This window comes from Podarcis erhardii, assembly GCF_964252035.2.
Source record: "Podarcis erhardii genome assembly, chromosome: 4".
Taxonomy (NCBI): Eukaryota; Metazoa; Chordata; class Lepidosauria; order Squamata; family Lacertidae; genus Podarcis; species Podarcis erhardii.
In genome coordinates, this window is record NC_138508.1 from 48812159 (window position 1) to 48831193 (window position 19035).

Genomic DNA, 19035 nt, shown 5'->3' on the forward strand with positions numbered 1-19035 from the left:
AAAAATCCGCTAGACAAACAGAATCGCGGAACGGATTCTTTTTGTCTTGCGAGGCACCACTGTACTTTAAATCATGGCGTAATAGTTGCAATAATGAAATTTATGTACCCGTGAAAGCTTATATTGTCATTAATAATAAATAATGATGTTTGTTTAATCCAATAAAATGTATATACATTTAAATAAATAAGCATGTTAAGAGCCATGCTGCAACAAACTAAAAGCCTATAGAATGCAACATCCTGTTTCTCACAGAGCTCAGCCAGGAGCCTACAGCAGGACATGAGCACAGTTGCACTCTTCTGCTATACCCCAGAAGCTGGTGTTCTCTCCGTTTTCAGAGCCTGAACATATTGTAATGTTTTCTGTCACTTCTCTGACCCTGCTTCATGCTGCGTCCAAATGAAAATAGTTAGCATCTAATGATTCTCTTTTGGCAGCCTATGTGGGAACATTGGTGATTCTCCAGTTCTGAAGGGATAAATGTCCATTTAACACAGTTGACATCCACAGTCTGGGGTTTTGGCAGCCGAAAGTGCAGAATGGGAATTAGCTTGGAAAAGTAAACGCCATAGGGCACCCTCATGCTGTGTTGGCACTTTACCTGGCTATTTTTATTTATCAGTTCAGATGCTGATTAGTATCGCCTTTGCATAAAGTGCACCCTTTAATATATTATGTTAAAAAGGGAGAAATTGGATTTCCATTGTATGCTAAGGCTTCATGGAGGGAAATGTAAATCTGTAAGCTAAATGTAAAGCTGTAAAAGTGGGGAAGCTGTAGAGTTCATGCCAGGTACTTCATAACTTTGTTTATGCAAGCCTGGATGCTGGGAAATTCTTTACTAACAATTAGTTCCTGAGGAACTAATAATTTAAACAAGGCACAGGAAGCAGTTACGTACACAGCAAACAGAAGTAACTGTGACATGAAGCGTATAAACAAGACATCACAACGACACTTTGAGGGCTTTTAATGTATGCCTTTGTTTCTGATTCCATAATGATTGAGTAGCCTTAAACAGAAAACACTGCTCATTTCCCAAACATTAGTACAAAATAAGGTCAGGGAAAAGGACAATTCTTCGTAAAAGATAAAAGGCTTGTTTGTTTATAATACATGCACACATTGCTACCATAATTCACAAACCTCTCCCACTGCAAAAGGTATGAATTGGAGAAGGTAGCTGTCAGATTCTAAGTTTGTATGGTCAGCAGCCATGCTAGTAGCACGACAGTAGGTTTTAAGCATTACCTTATCTAAACACTTAAGCCAGGTTCCACAGAGTCATGCAACTGGTTCTCTGAGCCCAAGGAGGCAGTAAGCTTTTTATTTTACTTTTATTTTTAACAGCAGCCCCCTTTCCTGCAGAGGAAAACTGCTTTTGAGATTGATGGGATTTCTACTAAATGAAAAAAACCTAAAAATCCCACTTGCTTGTCTGCAATCCGTTGTGTGACCTGAAGCAACTCTTGGGATCTGGACTTAGATTGTAGCTAAGCCCTGCTATTATGTTAGTGAACTTCTTCTTTGCTGGTTATGCTCTGGCCAGATAAGCTTTGGGTAAGAGCCTAACACTGAGTACTTCACATAATTCCTTAAGTGTACTTGTGTAAGGGACTGCCCTCTCCCTGAAGAACTATAATAAATTTTGCACACATATTCGTGCTTTGTTATCTGGTGACATCAGCAGTGATTTTTGACAGGTTCAGCACATGAGGTTTTAAAATACAGTATAAAATTGCAGGCACTAAAGCCAGTAGGAGAGATTTTTTAAAAAACTAAGTTTTCAGTGTTTCCATATCAGCCTTCCTTTTTAGGCACATGGATAGTGGAAATCTTGTATTGCATATAACAGTGTCCAAAACCATTGTGTGTGTTGGTACTTCTATACTGTCCACTTCACTGTTTTACAACTTGCAGCTTGTATTTTATTAATGCAACATTTTCCTAAGGTATTTTTTTATCAGTACCTGTGTATTGCCATCTGATCAGTTCAGCATGCTCAGTGCCACTGTTTATGCATTCTGTGAAGCTAAAGGGCACTGTGCTTCACAACTTTTAGGTGTGGGGTTCTTTTTAATGTTGTGAGCCATCCTGAACATTGCTTTTATGGTGGAAAGGTGGTATATAGTCTTGAATAACCGCCGCAACCCCAGAGTCGTTCACGACTAGACTTAACTGTCAGGGGTCCCTTTACCTTTAACCTTCTATGGATAGTTTTTATTTTTCTTGCAAGGAATATGCGAATACGATTTGATATTATTTTATTTACTGTATTATGTCATGTTTGAATTTGAAATATATGAAGCAAAATTAAAGGTCCTCTTTGCTTGCTTGCTTGCTTGCTTGCTTGCTTGCTTGTTTTTACAATCAGTTTCCAGGGCTGTTTCATGAGACTTCCTAGTTACTTGACAACATCAGTTCATTTTTAGATGGTTGCCTATGATATTAAAATACATGACATACTTGACGTATGTAGTTAGACTGAGGGTACCAACCACCCCCAGTGCTGTTTAACTTCTAATTCCCATCAGCCAGCATGACAAATAGCCAGGGTCCAGGAATGTTGGGAGCTGCAGTTAAACCGCGCTTGGAAAGCACCATATTAGCTATTTCTCAGCTAGACTCTATACAATATATATTTATGGGCAGTGATACTTAAATAAGAGCATTGTGTATTGCGGTATTTAAAATATTGAGATCCTGAGATAACAATGATTATCTTTATGGGCTTAGCCCATGCTTTCACAGTAGTACACTGTGCAGTATTTTTGTATCTAGGACACTATTTTATGCTTTGAATATGGTATAATGACATGGGAAGATTAAATTGAACCCTTTTCTGTCCTCAAATTCTTTAGCTCTCACAGAAGTATTTTCTTTCATCTTAAACAAATACATGTTCTCCAGGCTCTCCCGTAATACATGGTTTCAAAGACAAATAAAAATATCACTACAAATCTTCTCTTTCCACAAGCTGAAAGGGTTTTGTTGCCATAATTTGTCTTTGGTGTTTGACCAGCTTTTTTATTTTTCAGCACCAGCAGACGTTTCTGAATCAGCTAAGAGAGATCACTGGCATCAATGACACCCAAGTACTGCAGCAAGCCTTGAAGGTATGGTGGTTTTCAAAGATGATTCTGTGTTATATCTGTCTGTATCTAAATAAGGTTCCTTCTGATGGACAGAAAGTTTTTAATAGGATTACTTTAAAATTATTTAAGTGAGGAATTCAGATAACGTAAAGTATGGCAAAGGCTGATTTAAAAAACACCTTCCTTTTTTATCTTACCTTTGTTTTTGTTTTTTCATCTAGTGAATGCCTATATGTACTAGACATATAGGCATTCACCAGATATAGACTGCCTTAGTTTCAGCAAGGTGGTGGCCTTTTGTGCCATCTGACCATACCCTGGGGACTAGGAAATATAAGGGCCTTCCGAAATGGTTTATGTAAATAATGCTGCTGATGAAAACATGCCTGTAAAATACTTTATCTAACTAAGAAATACTGTGTATGTGGAGCATACCATGCGGAAAACCTTTCTGACATCTGTCTGAGATGCTGACCTTTGTTTTTTTTTAATAAATATTTATTGAGGTTTTTCATAACAGAACAAAATCAAAGAAAATACACCAATAACAACAATCAAACCAGGAATCAAAAAAGAAAAACAAACAAAGTCAAAAACAGCACAACATATAAAAAAAGAAGAGTAAAAAGAAAATTATTACTTGCATTTACTATCTCTACAACCCTCTTTCCTGACTTCCTCGCATCTCCCTTTTCTGTGTTCTCCTTTACACAATCAATTTTAGCAATTTCCTACCCTCTTTCCAGTCTTGTTCAATATTGTATATTTCAGCCTATTATGCATTTACTTTCCTTCTCTTTTAAACACTATTTCACATGTTCATTATGACTTAGTCCCTTATATCATTTATTTAATCACAACATAATAATACTCTGGTCTTACCCCTTCTTTTCCACATGGTTTTTGCATATTTCTTTTTACCAATTTCCTAATGCCATATTATTTTTATATCCAACATCATTTTAACATTCAAACATTTTACAATGTTTTTGTAGGTATTCTTTGAACTTCTTCCAGTCCTCTTCCACCGATTCTTCTCCCCGGTCTCGAATTCTGCCAGTCATTTCTGCCAACTCCATGTAGTCAATCACTTGCATCTGCCATTCTTCCAAAGTGGGCAAATCTTGTGTCTTCCAGTGCTTTGCAATGAGTATTCTTGCTGCGGTTGTTACATACATAAAGAGTGTTCTATCTTTTTTTGGCCGACAATGCCCAAAAGGAAGGCCTCTGGTTTCTTAGGGAAGGTATATTTAAATACCTTTTTTAGTTCATTATATATCATTTCCCAGAAAGCCTTAACCCTTGGGCAAGTCCACCAAAGGTGAAAGAATGTTCCCTCAGTTTCTTTACATTTCCAACATTTATTATCAGGCAAGTGGTAAATTTTTGCAAGCTTGACTGGGGTCATGTACCACCTATATATCATTTTCATAATATTTTCTCTTAAGGCATTACATGCCGTAAACTTCATATCGGTGGTCCACAACTTTTCCCAGTCAGCAAACATGATGTTATAACCAATGTCCTGTGCCCATTTAATCATAGCTGATTTGACTGTTTCATCCTGAGTATTCCATTTCAACAGCAAGTTATACATTCTTGACAAGTTCTTGGTTTTAGGTTCTAACAATTCTGTTTCTAATTTCGATTTTTCCACCTGGAAGCCTATTTTTTTATCCAGATTAAAGGCTTCTCTTATTTGATAATAATGTAACCAGTCTCGCACCTTGTGAGATGCTGACCTTTGACTTCATGTTGCCAGTTCACCAATGCACAATGCAAGCAAGAAAAGATCTCTTTGGTTAAGGTTCAACCTGCACAAGACCCTGCCGTCTCTTGCTGTTCAGTTGGGGAAAGTATCTTTTATTACAGTCTCTACTGAACTTTAGAGCAGGGAAAAGGTGTGTCTCAGGACCACATAGATGGACACAAAATCTTACCAGTTTTCTCTGTTCTGTTCAGCTTTTATCAGTTGTAAGCTGTTTTACTCTTAGATTTGCTACTTGAGAATGTATATAACAGAAAAGTGGATTCATCTCAAAATATTTTAAGCCAAATATGTAAAAGAAAGTATGGGTTTCTTTCAGAAATAGCAATCTTGTAGGACTTTTTGTTCTGCTAGTTCACCAAATTCTTGTAGTATGGCATGTAGGCTTTGAGCTTTTGCCTTAGTGTTATTAAATTATTATCCTTGGGGCTGGCAAAATATTTTTAATTCCAAGTCATCAGAATAAATTTTAAGCAACTGGTTTATTGAAAGACATGGGTGTGTGTCAACATTCTTAGGCACCTGCATCAGACATCATTGGATGACTAGAATTTCTCTACTCTGCTTAACTGATTGCTTATTTCAACTATTTTTTTTATTTTAAATTCTTCTTGGAATCAGCTTAGCCAAGGAACTAAACACTCTGAGTATCATCCAACAAGAAGTCAAGCACTTTTAATTTCTGTTGGTTTTCCAGTCGTAGAGAGTTCTTTTGCTGAAACTAGTGGGACTGTACACAAATCTATCACCTTCTTTAGTGCGACTTAATTTACATGTAAATAATTTTATGGTAAGTTTCTAATCATGAAATTGTATGCACTGTGTGCAGATGTAAAGTAATTCGGGTTAGTCTTGGAAGCTAGCTCTGCCCTAATTGGTTGGTTATAAGATGGCATACCAATATGTTTATTCTGTTACATTTAAAGGATAGCAATGGGAATTTGGAGTTAGCTGTTGCTTTCCTTACTGCAAAGAATGCTAAGATTCCTCAGCAGGAAGAGACAACGTACTATCAAACAGCACTTTCTGGCAATGACAGATACATCAGCGTAGGCAGCCAAGCAGATACAAGTAAGTGGTTTTTTTCTGTGTTACTGAAGTACCAACCAAACTAAATGCTTGGTCAGAAGACCTTGTTGTCACTCCAGTCTGATATTTTATATAAAGTGATTCCTTTATGCCTATAGATCTTGGAGGTTTTGGTTAAAGTGATTTATTTTTCAAGAAGTTTGTCTTTATTGAAAACACAATAATATAGTAATATAACAGAAAATGAAAGGGAAACCACGAGGGTCTGTGTAGTGCACTTAGCTTTCACCATTTGTGTCTGAAAAACAACATTAATATCTGGTAATTGCGATTTCACTGCCCTGGAAAATTGCTGACCTAGTATCTTTATACCTCCATCTGTGTACTTTTAGAAATGCCTCCAAATGGGTAATTACTTCAAAATATGAAGCAAGAAAATATTACTCTGATTAGTGAAGCTTAACAGTAAAATATCAATCCATATTAAAAAAAGCCATGTGATAACTATTTGTGTTTGGAATCCATATTTCCCAGTGCAAGCACATTTAACTTGAGAAGTGTTACAGAATCCCAGAAAACTCACAATTTGGCCAAATAACAGTGCATAGATTTGAAATTAAAAGTTAATATATTCTATGATTAACAAAAGTATGTAGTGTTGAGTAAGACTAGCGTAACAGTAAATAAGCCTGACCTGTAACATTCATATTTAATGCTAAGTGAACTTGAAGCACCTCACACTATAGATTTCTAAGTATTACACCCAACCCTTTTGTTAATCTAGACTTGCATTTTATTTTTGTGTTCTGTCATGATTGTGACAGGTGTGAGAACTCCGGATGCTTTTTTTCCTACTAGTTGGCAGAAAAACTTGCTGTTCAGGAACAAGGAAAGGGAAAAGTGTATAAGCTTTGGGAAAGCCAATAGGGTTTGTCCTTGGCACATTTTGAAGTTTCTCCATATTTAACAATGGATAGTGTTGTCTGATTTGTAATGATAGCGTTCTTGTTAAAATAAAGGAAATGAAAGACTTGTTTCCTTGGAACACACCTAGGAGAGAATCAGACAAGCTCCAAACAGTGTGATGGCAGCTGCTTAAAGCTACCTTGTTTTCCATCTCTAAATACATGAAGCATTCTGTGTGGAAAGCTTATGATCTGCAGCATCTAGGTTTTTTTTAGCAACCTAACCAATAGCACATACTTTTTGAGCAGTTTTGTGGCATGATACTGTTCAGATCACCAGAACCTGCAGATGACTGGCTTTCCTATGTTAACCACCTTAACCTTTACTGACCACTGTATAATATGACCTAGTCATATATGCATATCCCAACTTATTAGACCAAGATATGCATGAGCTTTGCACCTGCACATTACATCCTGGTACTGTCCCCTACCTTCCTTGAGTACTGCAGCTAAAGAGTTTATAGGCTAATAAGCTAAAGTTTCCCATTATTTCCAAACCACAAATCTATAGTTACCAGGTTCTGAACAAACCTGGTAGTTTGAAATGAGCTGCAGCCCAAATTGGATTGATTAGATTTTTTTTATATACCGTATTTTTCGCTCTATAAGACACACTTTCCCCCTCCTAAAAAGTAAGGGGAAATGTGTGTGCGTCTTATGGAGCTAATGCAGGCTCCAGTGCTTCAGGGATAGCCACCCGAAGCCTCCGGAACACAGTGGGAGCTCCTGCTGCGCTCCGGAAGCTTCGCGTTGCTTTCGCTTAAGCCAGGAGAGCAAGAGGGATAGGTGCGCACCGATCCCTCTTGCTCTCCTGGCTTCACTTCACTGGAGAGGCACTGTGCAGCTTTCCCTCTCTTCGCAGCGCCCCTTCAGCGAAGCAGGAGGAGAAATGGAAGGGGCTCCGCTTCTCCTGCCGCTTCACTGAAGGGGCACTGCGCAGAGAATATATATATTTTTTCTTGTTCTCCTCTAAAACTAGGTGTGTCTTATGGTCGGGTGCGTCTTATAGAGTGAAAAATGTGGTACATGTCAGAAATATTTCACTGGTAGTATTGGTTGTATTGGATAATCATCTGAAGTTTCACAAGCCATAGTTTAAGAAGTTGTCACCACATGCGTGCCCAAGGATTAAGGCTTTCTGGGAGATGATTTATAATGAAATGAAAAAAGTATTTAAATATACCTTCCTGAAGAAACCAGAGGCCTTTCTTCTGGGCATGGTCGGCCAATTGGTGCAAAAGGAGGATAGAACTTTCTTTATGTATGCAACAACAGCAGCAAGAATACTCATCGCAAAGTACTGGAAGACACAAGATCTACCCACCAGGGAAGAATGGCAGATGAAGGTGATGGAGTACATGGAATTGGCAGAAATGACTGGCAGAATCCGAGACCAGGGAGAAGAGTCGGTAGAAGAAGATTGGAAGAAATTTAAAGATTGTTTACAGAAACATTGTAAAATTAAGGAATGTTAGAAGGATGCTGGAATGAAGTTTTGTGGTTTAGCAGTAATGTTATAGAAATAAGTAAAATTGGATTATGAATAGGTGAGAATGTAAAGTCACAACGTATTAAGATGAATTATTTTGTATTTTGTATTTTTTGTTTTAAATATTATTTTTTTAAAAAATGAAGTTGTCACCACATGTTCCTCCTCTGGTTCCCCCTCCCTTTTCCTTTCTTCCATTGTGTACTGGTTTTCCTTGTGGAGATCCTGGCTTGGATTGTCAGGGACATTAAACCCAAATTCCCCCAAGCCTGTACCATTGTTCTGAAACTAGCACAAGATAAGTTGATGCTTTTCATTCTGTTGCATTTTTAATTTTGAGAAATGATGTTTTGCATTTCAGATGTGATTGATCTCACAGGAGATGATAAAGATGATCTTCAGAGAGCAATTGCTCTCAGTTTGGAGGAATCAAACAGGGCATTCAGGGAGACTGGCATAACAGATGAGGAACAGGCCATTAGCAGGTAAGCAAATAAGAATCAAATATTGGTTTTCTTTATGAATGATAGTTTCTTTGTTGCAGTATGCTCTAGATATTAAAAATCACTCTCCATACGTGTGAATTTGTTAGAGCTACCTATTTTAGTAATTCTTCAGAGAAGCGTTTGTGAAGGTGAATTTGACATTAAACTTTATCTGAGATATTTCAGTATTAAAATTTATTATGGCTCTGTGTGTGACAGCCACATCCAGCAATTGGCTGTCTAGAAACTGGTTGCTGCTGCAAGCTTCCACTTAAAGTAGAATTACTGTCTTCAGAATTAGTATACCATAGGCTCTGAGGCCCACTGAAACGTGGAATTATTTATAATGCTTGTAATATATTGAGGGGCACAAGCAGTGTATCTTTCAACCAGGGATGCCTAACTTTTAACCTTCCAGCTATTGCACCATGCTGGCTGATAAGAGTTATAGTTAAGCAACATCTGGAGAACCGCATGTCAGCCTCATGCTTGGTTCTGCTTTCTTCCCCTTCCTCCATACACTTCTGTGCCCTTAAAAGACAGACCCATTCAGTCACCTAGACCTAAAAATGCTCCATATTTTGCATGGTTTCATATTGCAATTAAAATTGGAATTGGACCAATTCCAGCGCTATCAATGACCAATACCTAAATAACATCTCCCGTCTTCAGAGGCAGTATGCCACTGTGGACTAGTTGCTTGAGACAAAAGCATGTAGGGGCTGCTGCCTTAATTCCCTGCTGGCAGACCTTCTTGAAGCATCTGTTTTACTATCATGGGAAACAGGATGCTGGATTAGATGAACATCTGGTCTACATGTCAACATCAATTAGCCTTTGGTGCCTATAAAGAATAAATAGCTAAAACAAATATATAAACATTGAAACGGTGACATTAATAACATTAAAACTTACAATAAAACATTTCTAGTAGCCAAATGCCAGTCCTACAAATTTGCAGAGTATCATTGTTGCTATATTGAACAACAAAGCAACGTGTGTGAAATTTTCATGTCTTTGAATATTATATGCACAAAGTTCCTGACATTACTTTTGCCATGATGTGCATGTTGTCTGCTTATGTTTGTTATTTCTGGATGTCCTTTATATCTTCGTTCCAAGTGAGTCCTTCAACTAGGACTTGCCTTGTCTTGTCTTGGGATTTTAAAGTATGCTTCCTGAGTGCTCATGTGTACCTCTTGGGAGTTCCATTCTCTATTTTCTTAATGGATACTAGATTGTGTTCTAGAGAAGAAGTAAGTTCTATGAAAAGGAACGTAGGGTTTGGAAAATTCATCTTGCAACTATATGTTATGGTAATCCTATGGTAGGGAGCTATGTGCTAGTTTTAAAGTCAAAGTAAACCAGGTTGTCACCATCACATTTTATAGTTTTATTTATTTTATAAAATATATATGCCACCTGTATGTAAAAATGAAAAAATCCTCACAGCAGTTTTCAAAGCAGTGGTGGTATCTCCTTATAACATGTTAACACAATTTTCCTTCATGATTCTTTATTAGAGAAGGTTTAATTCAAGCTTTATAACATGGAGATTGGTCTAAATATTGTAGAAATACAATGTTTTGGTTCAAATCAAAAATGTTTTTTTAAATATACTTGAATACTTTCATTTTTCAAAAAAGAGAGGTGGTAGTTGTACATGCTAGTGGCCTACATGCCACTAGATAGCAACTTTAACAAGAAAGTCTTATTGCAGCTTAAAGGCCAACAAATTTATTATTTCATAAGGGCCTCATTCACCCTTGGCTAACCTTCCAGGGAACACTTGATAGCAGTGGGTGTGGCCAGCCCACATTCTTGCACACAGAACACATGCATGCAGATCAGATGATGTATAGATATTTAATTAATAATAAATAAATAAATAAAATTGCTCAATATAAGCCCAGTTGCATAATCATTATTCGTTGGAAAAATCTGTACTGATGTATCCTAAGTTTCTGAGCTGTTGTGTTTCCCGTAATGACATGATCTTGATATATTGTTGCTTACTTTCCATTTTCTCATTATTTCCATTGATTTCTAAGAGTTTTAGAAGCCAGCATAGCAGAAAACAAAGCAAGTTTGAAAAGGACACATCCGGAAGTGTGGAGTGATTCTCCGAATCCTTATGATAGAAAACGTCAAGATAATTGCCCGGTGGGATTGAAAAACGTTGGCAATACATGCTGGTTCAGTGCAGTTATACAGGTAGAGGATTTATACACTTAAGTAAAAAATTGAACCATGGTATGTATTAAGCACCTATGTATACTGGAGATACAAGTAACTGATTTAACACACAAAGAACATGCTGTGCAGAAACATAAGACGAAGCAGCAGAAAATGTTCACTGTTATCTACACTTAACAAAATCAATTTGTCATTAGAATTGCCACTAGAGTATGGGATTTATGCTAAAGAAATCTTGGCTATTAAGAAGATAATTATGCAATGATGATGATGATTAATAATAATACCCCGTCTATCTGGCTGGGTTTCCTTAGCCTCTCTGGATGGCTTACAGCGTATATAAAACCATAATAAAACATCGAGCATTAAAATGAGTAAGTCAATGAATTAGTTTGGCTTCATCCAAACTGTGGCTTTACTTAGTTGCTTTGTGAAACGCATGTGGCACTCCTGTATAGACACTAGGAAGGCCCCTGGAACAATACAAGTTTTATGACACACAGCATGGAGCCAAAGCTGCAGGTTCAATCCCTGTAAGGGACAGCTGCATTTTCCTGCATTGCAGGGGGTTGAACTAGATGATTCTCAGGGTCCTTTCCAATTCTACAATTCCATGAAACAATGTGATAAAACCACAGTGTGTGCTGGAGTATGTCCTTGTAGACATCTGGGTGATCCTTTTTGCCTTTATGTAGTCCTTCTTTTCTTCTCCTCTGTGATGGTGTTACGCCAGTCAAATAGAGAAGGACTAATGAACTTTTCAAATCCTAGTTTTCCCTCATGCTTACAATAGACCACATTTCCAGTAGTTGTGCATGTCCAAGTAGTGGAAATTTAATCTCGTCAAGAGTCTTGAAAACTGACCTTAGTCTTGTGATCTCATATTAACGCCACCCATATGCAACTTTATACCTCTTAGGCATATTATATTGGCTGCTATCTAGCACATACATGGTACAAATTTGAAATAAAATGATTGCCTTAAAATTGCTATCAAAATGCTAGGTTTGATACATTACAATTTTGTAGTGACAGAAATACAGATTCTTAAGTTTATCTGTTTTGTTTGACAACCAGAACAGATTATGTTTCAAGTTACCATCCTCGTTGACTTCATGTGGGATAAATTTGGACATTACCTACTACAGTATTTATTTAACCACAGGATTGATAGGCTCCTTAGATTGCATCCACTGTGGGACAATATTTCATGCTTTCCCTAGGGGTCTTTTGAAATCTGACACATTTTCATAAGAGGTCAACAATGTGCAATGTTGCTTTCATTAATCAATGACGTGCTGTGTGGTATAGTACTACGGTGAAACGAAAACAAATCTTACGCTGCTGTTGCAAATTTCCCTTTCAAAACTAGTCCTAATGAAAGTTTAGCTATATTGAGGTTGTCTTTTTATGGATCATTTCTTTGGTTTCTACCACTTGCATCTTAAGCCAAAAGTTTGTTTTTGTTCAGTCAGTATCATCTGCCAGAAAAGCAAAGTTGTTTTGAACATTCTGTTAGAGCGTGTGGTAACACAAATCTCTGTGTGGATACAATATTTCTGGAAACTTACATACAACTTCCATGCATGCTAGCTTCAGCACTGAAGGTGATTTTTAAAATATATTTCAGCAGTGCATCTATAAGTGAGCAATACTAAATATGAAGACCCCAAGACCCCCACTCAAAGCCATAATAAAATCTGCTTCTTAAAGTTTGTAGAATATAACATCTATATCCCCAGATTTATTTAGCCCTTTACTTTTTCTAGTACTTACCTTTCATCCTTTTTTTGTCCTGCATAGTTCTAAAATCAATAACAGTAACATATCTTCAGTTAACAGCATAAATGTCTTCATTAATCAGAAGATAAAAATATCTGGCATGAATCTCCTTGGTTCTTTTCTAATCATTTGCCACCCTTTTAAGCAGTGCATAGGCTCCGATGAAGCTCTCCCACTGTCTCAGCTGTAACATATTGTAGAGTGTGCTTTTTGTGTGGTGTATGCTCTTCCCTTTAATGCCATAGTTTTTGTGAAAGCTAAGTATGATTCAGCCAGCAGCAGTAGTATTGATGCCAAATGTTACATTGCCATTGACTCTTTTGTGCGTTGCATCCCTGAATCCATTATAACCCCCAAACAAGGAAGAAGCATGAGCAGCTTAAGCCTTTTTTTCACCTTGCTTCTTCAGTAGTATCTAAAATACTATTTGTAGGATTCACCCAAATCGAGATTCAGAAACCATTTGGGTCTCAGCAAGTCAGTCCAGCGCTCTGTGCAATGGTAGAAGGTGCAAGAGGGAGAACTGCAAGAGTTTGTAATGTTTGAAGTGGCTCTGAGTACTGCTGCCACTTAATTCAGATGCCTTTAAGGCTGCTGTCCTTTGCACTATTACCCAAGACTGTGTACACGTGGGCATAGTGTGATTTGGTTCTTGGTAAACTTGCAGGCGTTTGAGTTGTATGTCTAACTTCTTTAAATGACTTTCCTGCCCCCCCAAAAAAAATAATGGACCTCCCCCCCCCCCCAGCTCTGAGCTAGAACTGGTGTGTTGCTAGGAAGCTGCTATTCGTTAAGGTTTTTATGTATAGCTTGTTACCATGGCACTTGATGTCAGTGTAGACTTGGCAGAAAGCAGCAATCTCAAACTAGAACAGTGAGACAATTTGAAATTAGTTTTGGAAAGCTGGGAGCTTGTATAAATGTGTTCAGAAAAAAAGGAACAATACTTAAGGTTTGATATGTTAAATATTCTGAAGAGCTTGGTCATATGGGAATTGTTAAGCATAGTACATGACCAGAGGGTATGTTGAAGCTGCATTTGGAGTGCCCTACAACTGTCTTTTAAAATATGGGTAGGATTCCCCCTCCTCATGTCCAGAGCTGTACTCCAACAGGATGAGACAGGATCTCTTAACTGGACAAGTCAAAATCTACTTGGTTAACTCTTGTCAGCAACCTGCACATTCTGATACTGGCTATCTTACACTTCCCGGAGAAAGCATGTATTGTTTATACAGTACAACGAACTATTTACATTCCACATTTTGAATACCTTCATCCATTCCTTTTAAGAGAAAAACCCCCCTCAGAAAATACAGTTGGAGAAAAGTGATTTCTCCACAAGTCTTTTCAGAATAAAGCAAAAAGCATACAAGGCACTCCATATGGGCTACAACCCACAAACCAGTTCCGTACTTCTGCTGTATTTTTAAGTATGTTAAAGTGTAAATACCAAACACATTAAATGATCTGCAATTTTAAAAGGTTATATAAAATGCCTTTTCTTTTTCAGTCGTTATTTAATCTGCTGGAATTCCGAAGGCTAGTCTTGAATTATAGTCCTCCTGCCGGCGCTCAAGATCTGCCCCGAAACAAAAAGGTATAAGTAGAAATATGCATTACCAATAGACTAACATAATGCTTTTCTTAATGCAGAATAACCCACTGTGTTTTGCCCCAGTTTGGGAAAATTCAGGTGTGGTATTGAAAGAATTGTGTGGAAAGGGTCATATATTCAGCAGTGTACAACATGAGCACTAAGGTTCTGCTGCAGGCAATGGAAACTATTATTTATTAGTTTTCTTACCTGCCCTTAACTATGAGACCTCAGTGTGGTTTACAACAATTCAAAAATGCATTACTGAAATCAGTTAAAACAAATTACAGCCATGAGAATATGGTGGGACCTAATCTATAATTATCTTGGTTGTCAAAGGCCAGCATAAAGGAGTACATCTTCAGCATACAACAAAGACAGCATAATAAAGATGCCTGATGCACATCTGTGGGGAGGGGCTGCCATAGAGAATGCCCTCTCCCAGCTTGCCACCTCCTGATCTTCTTAGAACTACACCCTGCCAATCTTAATGCCCAAGAGGTCTGTAGGGAAGGAGGCAGGGGTGGTTTTTTTTTTTTTTTTTGGTACATTCTAAGGTCTGCAGAGAGGAATCTAAGTTCTTGATAATGCTTCAGACTTTCAGCAAAGCGCATTTTACTTTGCATTTAAAGGCAAGCAAGTAAAACTAGCTTTGGACACCAGCTGCAGATAATAGAATTGAGCTTCAGGGGTTGAGAGAAGTCTTCATTTTGATTTCCATCTCTTTTGGTGTCTTGTGCTGCCTTGCTGTGCAGATCACTGGTTACATTTCCAGGGCTTTAAGATATCCATATCTGTGTAACTATTACCTATTTAATCCATGGGAATCGTGGGATAGTTAAAGGGAAGATAGGGATTTGTCTCATAGCAGAGGACTAGAATTTATCATTTGACACTAGTATAACTGATGCCTTGGTTTATCTAGGCCATCAGTCCCCTTTCTGTGGAATGGAATTGAGGCAGGGAAATGAGAAGTACCATATTTTTCGCCCTATAGGGTGCACCGGCCCATAGGGCACACCTAGGGTTTTTTTTTTGGGGGGGGGGATAAAGAAAAAAAATATATTCCCCCCCCCAGGCCCGAGCTTCCCCCGACCCCAGCCCCCAGAACAGGCTGCTATACGCAAGCCTTGGGAGCCCGGCGGTCTCCCCAGGCTTGCAGATATCTGTCCGAAGCCCGGGGTGCGCTCCGCTGCGCTCCCCGGGTTTTGGGCTGCAGGCTGCTGTCCGCAAGCATTGGGAGCCCGGCAGGAACTCCCGCGGGCTCCCAAGGCTTGCGGATAGCTTCCTGAAGCCTGGAGAGCGAGAGGGGTTGGTGCGCACCAACCCCTCTCGCTCTCCAGGCTTCAGCGAAAGCCTGCATTCGCCCCATAGGACGCACACACATTTCCCCTTCATTTTTGGAGGGGAAAAAGTGCATCCTATAGGGCGAAAAATACAGTATTTTTCCTTTCTTAAAACGGTACAACTGTCATTGGATTTTTGGTAGTAGTAGTCATTCATTGAGCTGTTTCCCCCCCCCCCCCCAAGACAGTATGTTTAGTCATTTTTTGAGAGACAAGGTTATGATTGCCATTGCAGAAAAGCATTCTTGGTAGTTTATTTATGCAGCAGTAATTTAGAAATTATAATGTGGCAATATGAAGTATAAAAAAACTAACCTCACAACTGTTTGTTTATTTTGTACACAGGAAAATAGAAATTTGCCTTTTATGCGTGAGCTAAGATACTTATTTGCACTTCTTTTTGGCTCAAAAAGAAAATATGTTGATCCATCAAGAGCTGTGGAAATCCTGAAAGATGCATTCAAATCTAATGACTCTCAGCAGGTAATGATAATACTCTATCTTATTTTGAATAGAAATAACTATATAAATTATAGTTGAACCAAGCATACAAACATGGCGTTGCAATTTCTGCTACTTCACCATGAGACAAACCACACTTACCTGCTGTGATCAAATATTATGCACTATTCTGATAATTGCACAGTCTTTGCACCTATTAATAAATCCCGGACTCCATATACACTTTTTAATTTTATTTCAGTTTTATGTTCTGGGTTTTCAAATAGTAAGCATAACATTTTAAAACCAAGTAACATTTTCTTACTTGATGCACATCTATACCAAGGATAGAAGTTCAGTTATTCAACTGCTGAAGTCCCTCATTTATATAAAATGGTATTTATCTTGGCTTATGTTAGAATAATGGAATCTCTAGGAAATAGGTAACAGAAACCATCTTGCCATGCTATAAGTGCATCTGAAGGACTGGCACTGTGTTTGCTATTCACTGAAGCTGCTATGGTTTCACTCTTAATAGACACAGCCCTGCAGAAGATTGAGAAGTCAATAACGGTTGCAGCAGGCTATTATTTCTGCCTACAGAGCTAAATTTGTAAAGCAAAATATCAGTTTGCAATATAGTAGTGGAATTGAATCTGATTTTTCAGGTTATATTCAACCAAACCTACTCAGAGTAGACCCATTGAAATGAATGAACCTAAGTTTGCCATTTCCATTAACTTAAATGGGCAGACTCTGAGTAGGACTGTTCTATTTATATATTCATTTATTTCAGAAAATGTATGTATAGCTTGATTTGTATAAATAATCTCAATGCTGATTGCTATCCTTTACAGTTCATTTATTTATTTAATAAAATATTACATACCACTTGATTGTAAATCGCAGCAGTTTACCAAAAATAAAAATAAAAAATATCAATAAGCTGTTGAAAAGTAAGTTAGTATGGGAAAATGCCAACAACCTTAATACTGCTTAGTAACCAAATGCCCTTTGTAAGGTATTTGGACCCACCCCTTTCCTTTGTTTGCACAGCAGTTCACACAATACAGTGAGCTTCCCATTATATTAGCCATAGGAGAATTAATATCTACAAATATCATAGCTGATGGATAGAATATTTTCTTGACTACTAGATTTGAATGTGCATTCGTTTACTCTCTCAACAGCAAGATGTCAGTGAATTCACACACAAGTTATTAGACTGGTTAGAGGATGCCTTCCAAATAAAAGCTGAAGAGGAACAGTAAGTAGTCATTTTAAGAAACCAGCAGTGTCTTCTGATTTCCTGTAGGACAAGTTTTGTTACTTGGAGTAGAAGGACTTTGCTCAAAATTTCACCCTCGGGAATCTAAATGTGCTTCTCATTTATTCTTAGAAAAATAAATAAAAATCATTTCCAATAGTGGCAGTACTGATTGAATGTGATTACAGCAGCCATGTAATATCAAATCAGAGAGAGGAGAGGGCAAGCAAAGATGACATCACCTATTTTCTTTTTGCCCCCTCCCCACAAGTCAGCCATGTGAAGAACTGCCCTGTGACAGAGCTGGGGGTAGAGGAAGGAGATGGGGAAAGAACCATCACCCACCAGCCGCTGGGTCAGCTTGGCATTGTCCCTTGTTCTGCCTCCCTGTGTTTAGAGGAACTGTGCATCCTCCATGTGTACATTTTGGCTTTTTGCTTGCTTTAAGTGCAATATCTACAGTGAAGCTGTTGTAATTTATTAATATCAGCCACTTTGTGGACTCTGCTTGAAAAATCAGGAAGCACATCAAATAAATTAATAACAATAAATTTTGTAAAAAACACACACCTCAGATTCTCCTGGTTCTTTTAAAAGCATTTGGGTCAATAAAATAGGGTCAATAAAATAAGTGTTGGCTCTGTTGATGGCAGATTTTTTACATTTACTTGAAGCAGATTACTCTTGTAATTCCAGTTTGTGTGTGTGTGTTTTTTTAATCATTGTATTTTTAGGGATGGAGAAAAGCCAAAGAACCCGATGGTAGAGCTGTTTTATGGGCGGTTTCTAGCAGTTGGAGTTCTTGAAGGTACTGCTCTTGAGTGGGAACAGTCTTCAGTTATCTTCTTTCTAATCAAAATGTTAATGATGAACAAAAATAGCGCATACAAGTCTCTCTGTGTGTAGAAACAGTGAAGTGAAAATCTTGGGAAAACATTCTAAATACTCCAGATAATGGTGTCTAAGTGCAGCAGAATTTTGTTTGGCAGTATCTAGTTGAAACTGAAAGCTAAAAGGTGGTGCATCTGTTTACAAGGCATCGAGCTTAGTATTAGTGCTGGGTAGTTTTTGCCAACATACTCCCATATGTCAGGAGTGCTCTGATGGTGTTTCCTGCTTGGCAGGGGGTTGGACTCGATGGCCCTTGTGGTCTCTTCCAACTCTATGATTCTATGATATCTCCAGAGCTACCCTTGCCACTTGAGATCAGTGGGGAAGTCCTCCCATATATGGGGCTTCATGATGTAACAATAGTGGGTTGCTGCGGGCGGGGGACTGGAGTCGGGGAGAAGAGGAAGAGGAAATTGGCCTGCTCAGCCCCTAACCACTTGGAGTAAGTAACCTGGAAAAGGTGGGGAGTGATTAGGGTTGAGGGGAGGTGTGCTGCAAGGCTTAAATGTGCTGCTCCTCTCTGCACAGTATCGGAGTGTTTTAGGGAGATGAAAAGGAGAAAGGACATCTACTTGCTTTTCCACTCTCCAGAGCACAGCCTCCTGCTGCATAGCTCACAGCAGACATTTCACATAGCATGCAGATAAGTGAGTTAGTTTTATAATCAGCTTTATCTAA

At 38.2% G+C, this 19035-nt stretch overlaps 1 protein-coding gene across 3 annotated transcripts in view; it reads left to right on the plus strand.

Moving 5' to 3' along the window:
- USP25 (ubiquitin specific peptidase 25) overlaps window positions 1-19035 on the plus strand; it is a 60587-nt gene that overhangs the window by 14350 nt on the left and 27202 nt on the right. For all 3 annotated transcript variants that reach the window (XM_081858452.1, XM_081858453.1, XM_081858454.1), the window contains exons 2-9: window positions 3042-3119; window positions 5793-5937; window positions 8714-8837; window positions 10889-11051; window positions 14329-14415; window positions 16104-16241; window positions 17390-17466; window positions 18201-18274. In XM_081858452.1, the coding sequence (XP_081714578.1) occupies window positions 3042-3119; window positions 5793-5937; window positions 8714-8837; window positions 10889-11051; window positions 14329-14415; window positions 16104-16241; window positions 17390-17466; window positions 18201-18274 (886 nt within the window). The remainder of the gene's footprint in view (window positions 1-3041; window positions 3120-5792; window positions 5938-8713; window positions 8838-10888; window positions 11052-14328; window positions 14416-16103; window positions 16242-17389; window positions 17467-18200; window positions 18275-19035) is intronic.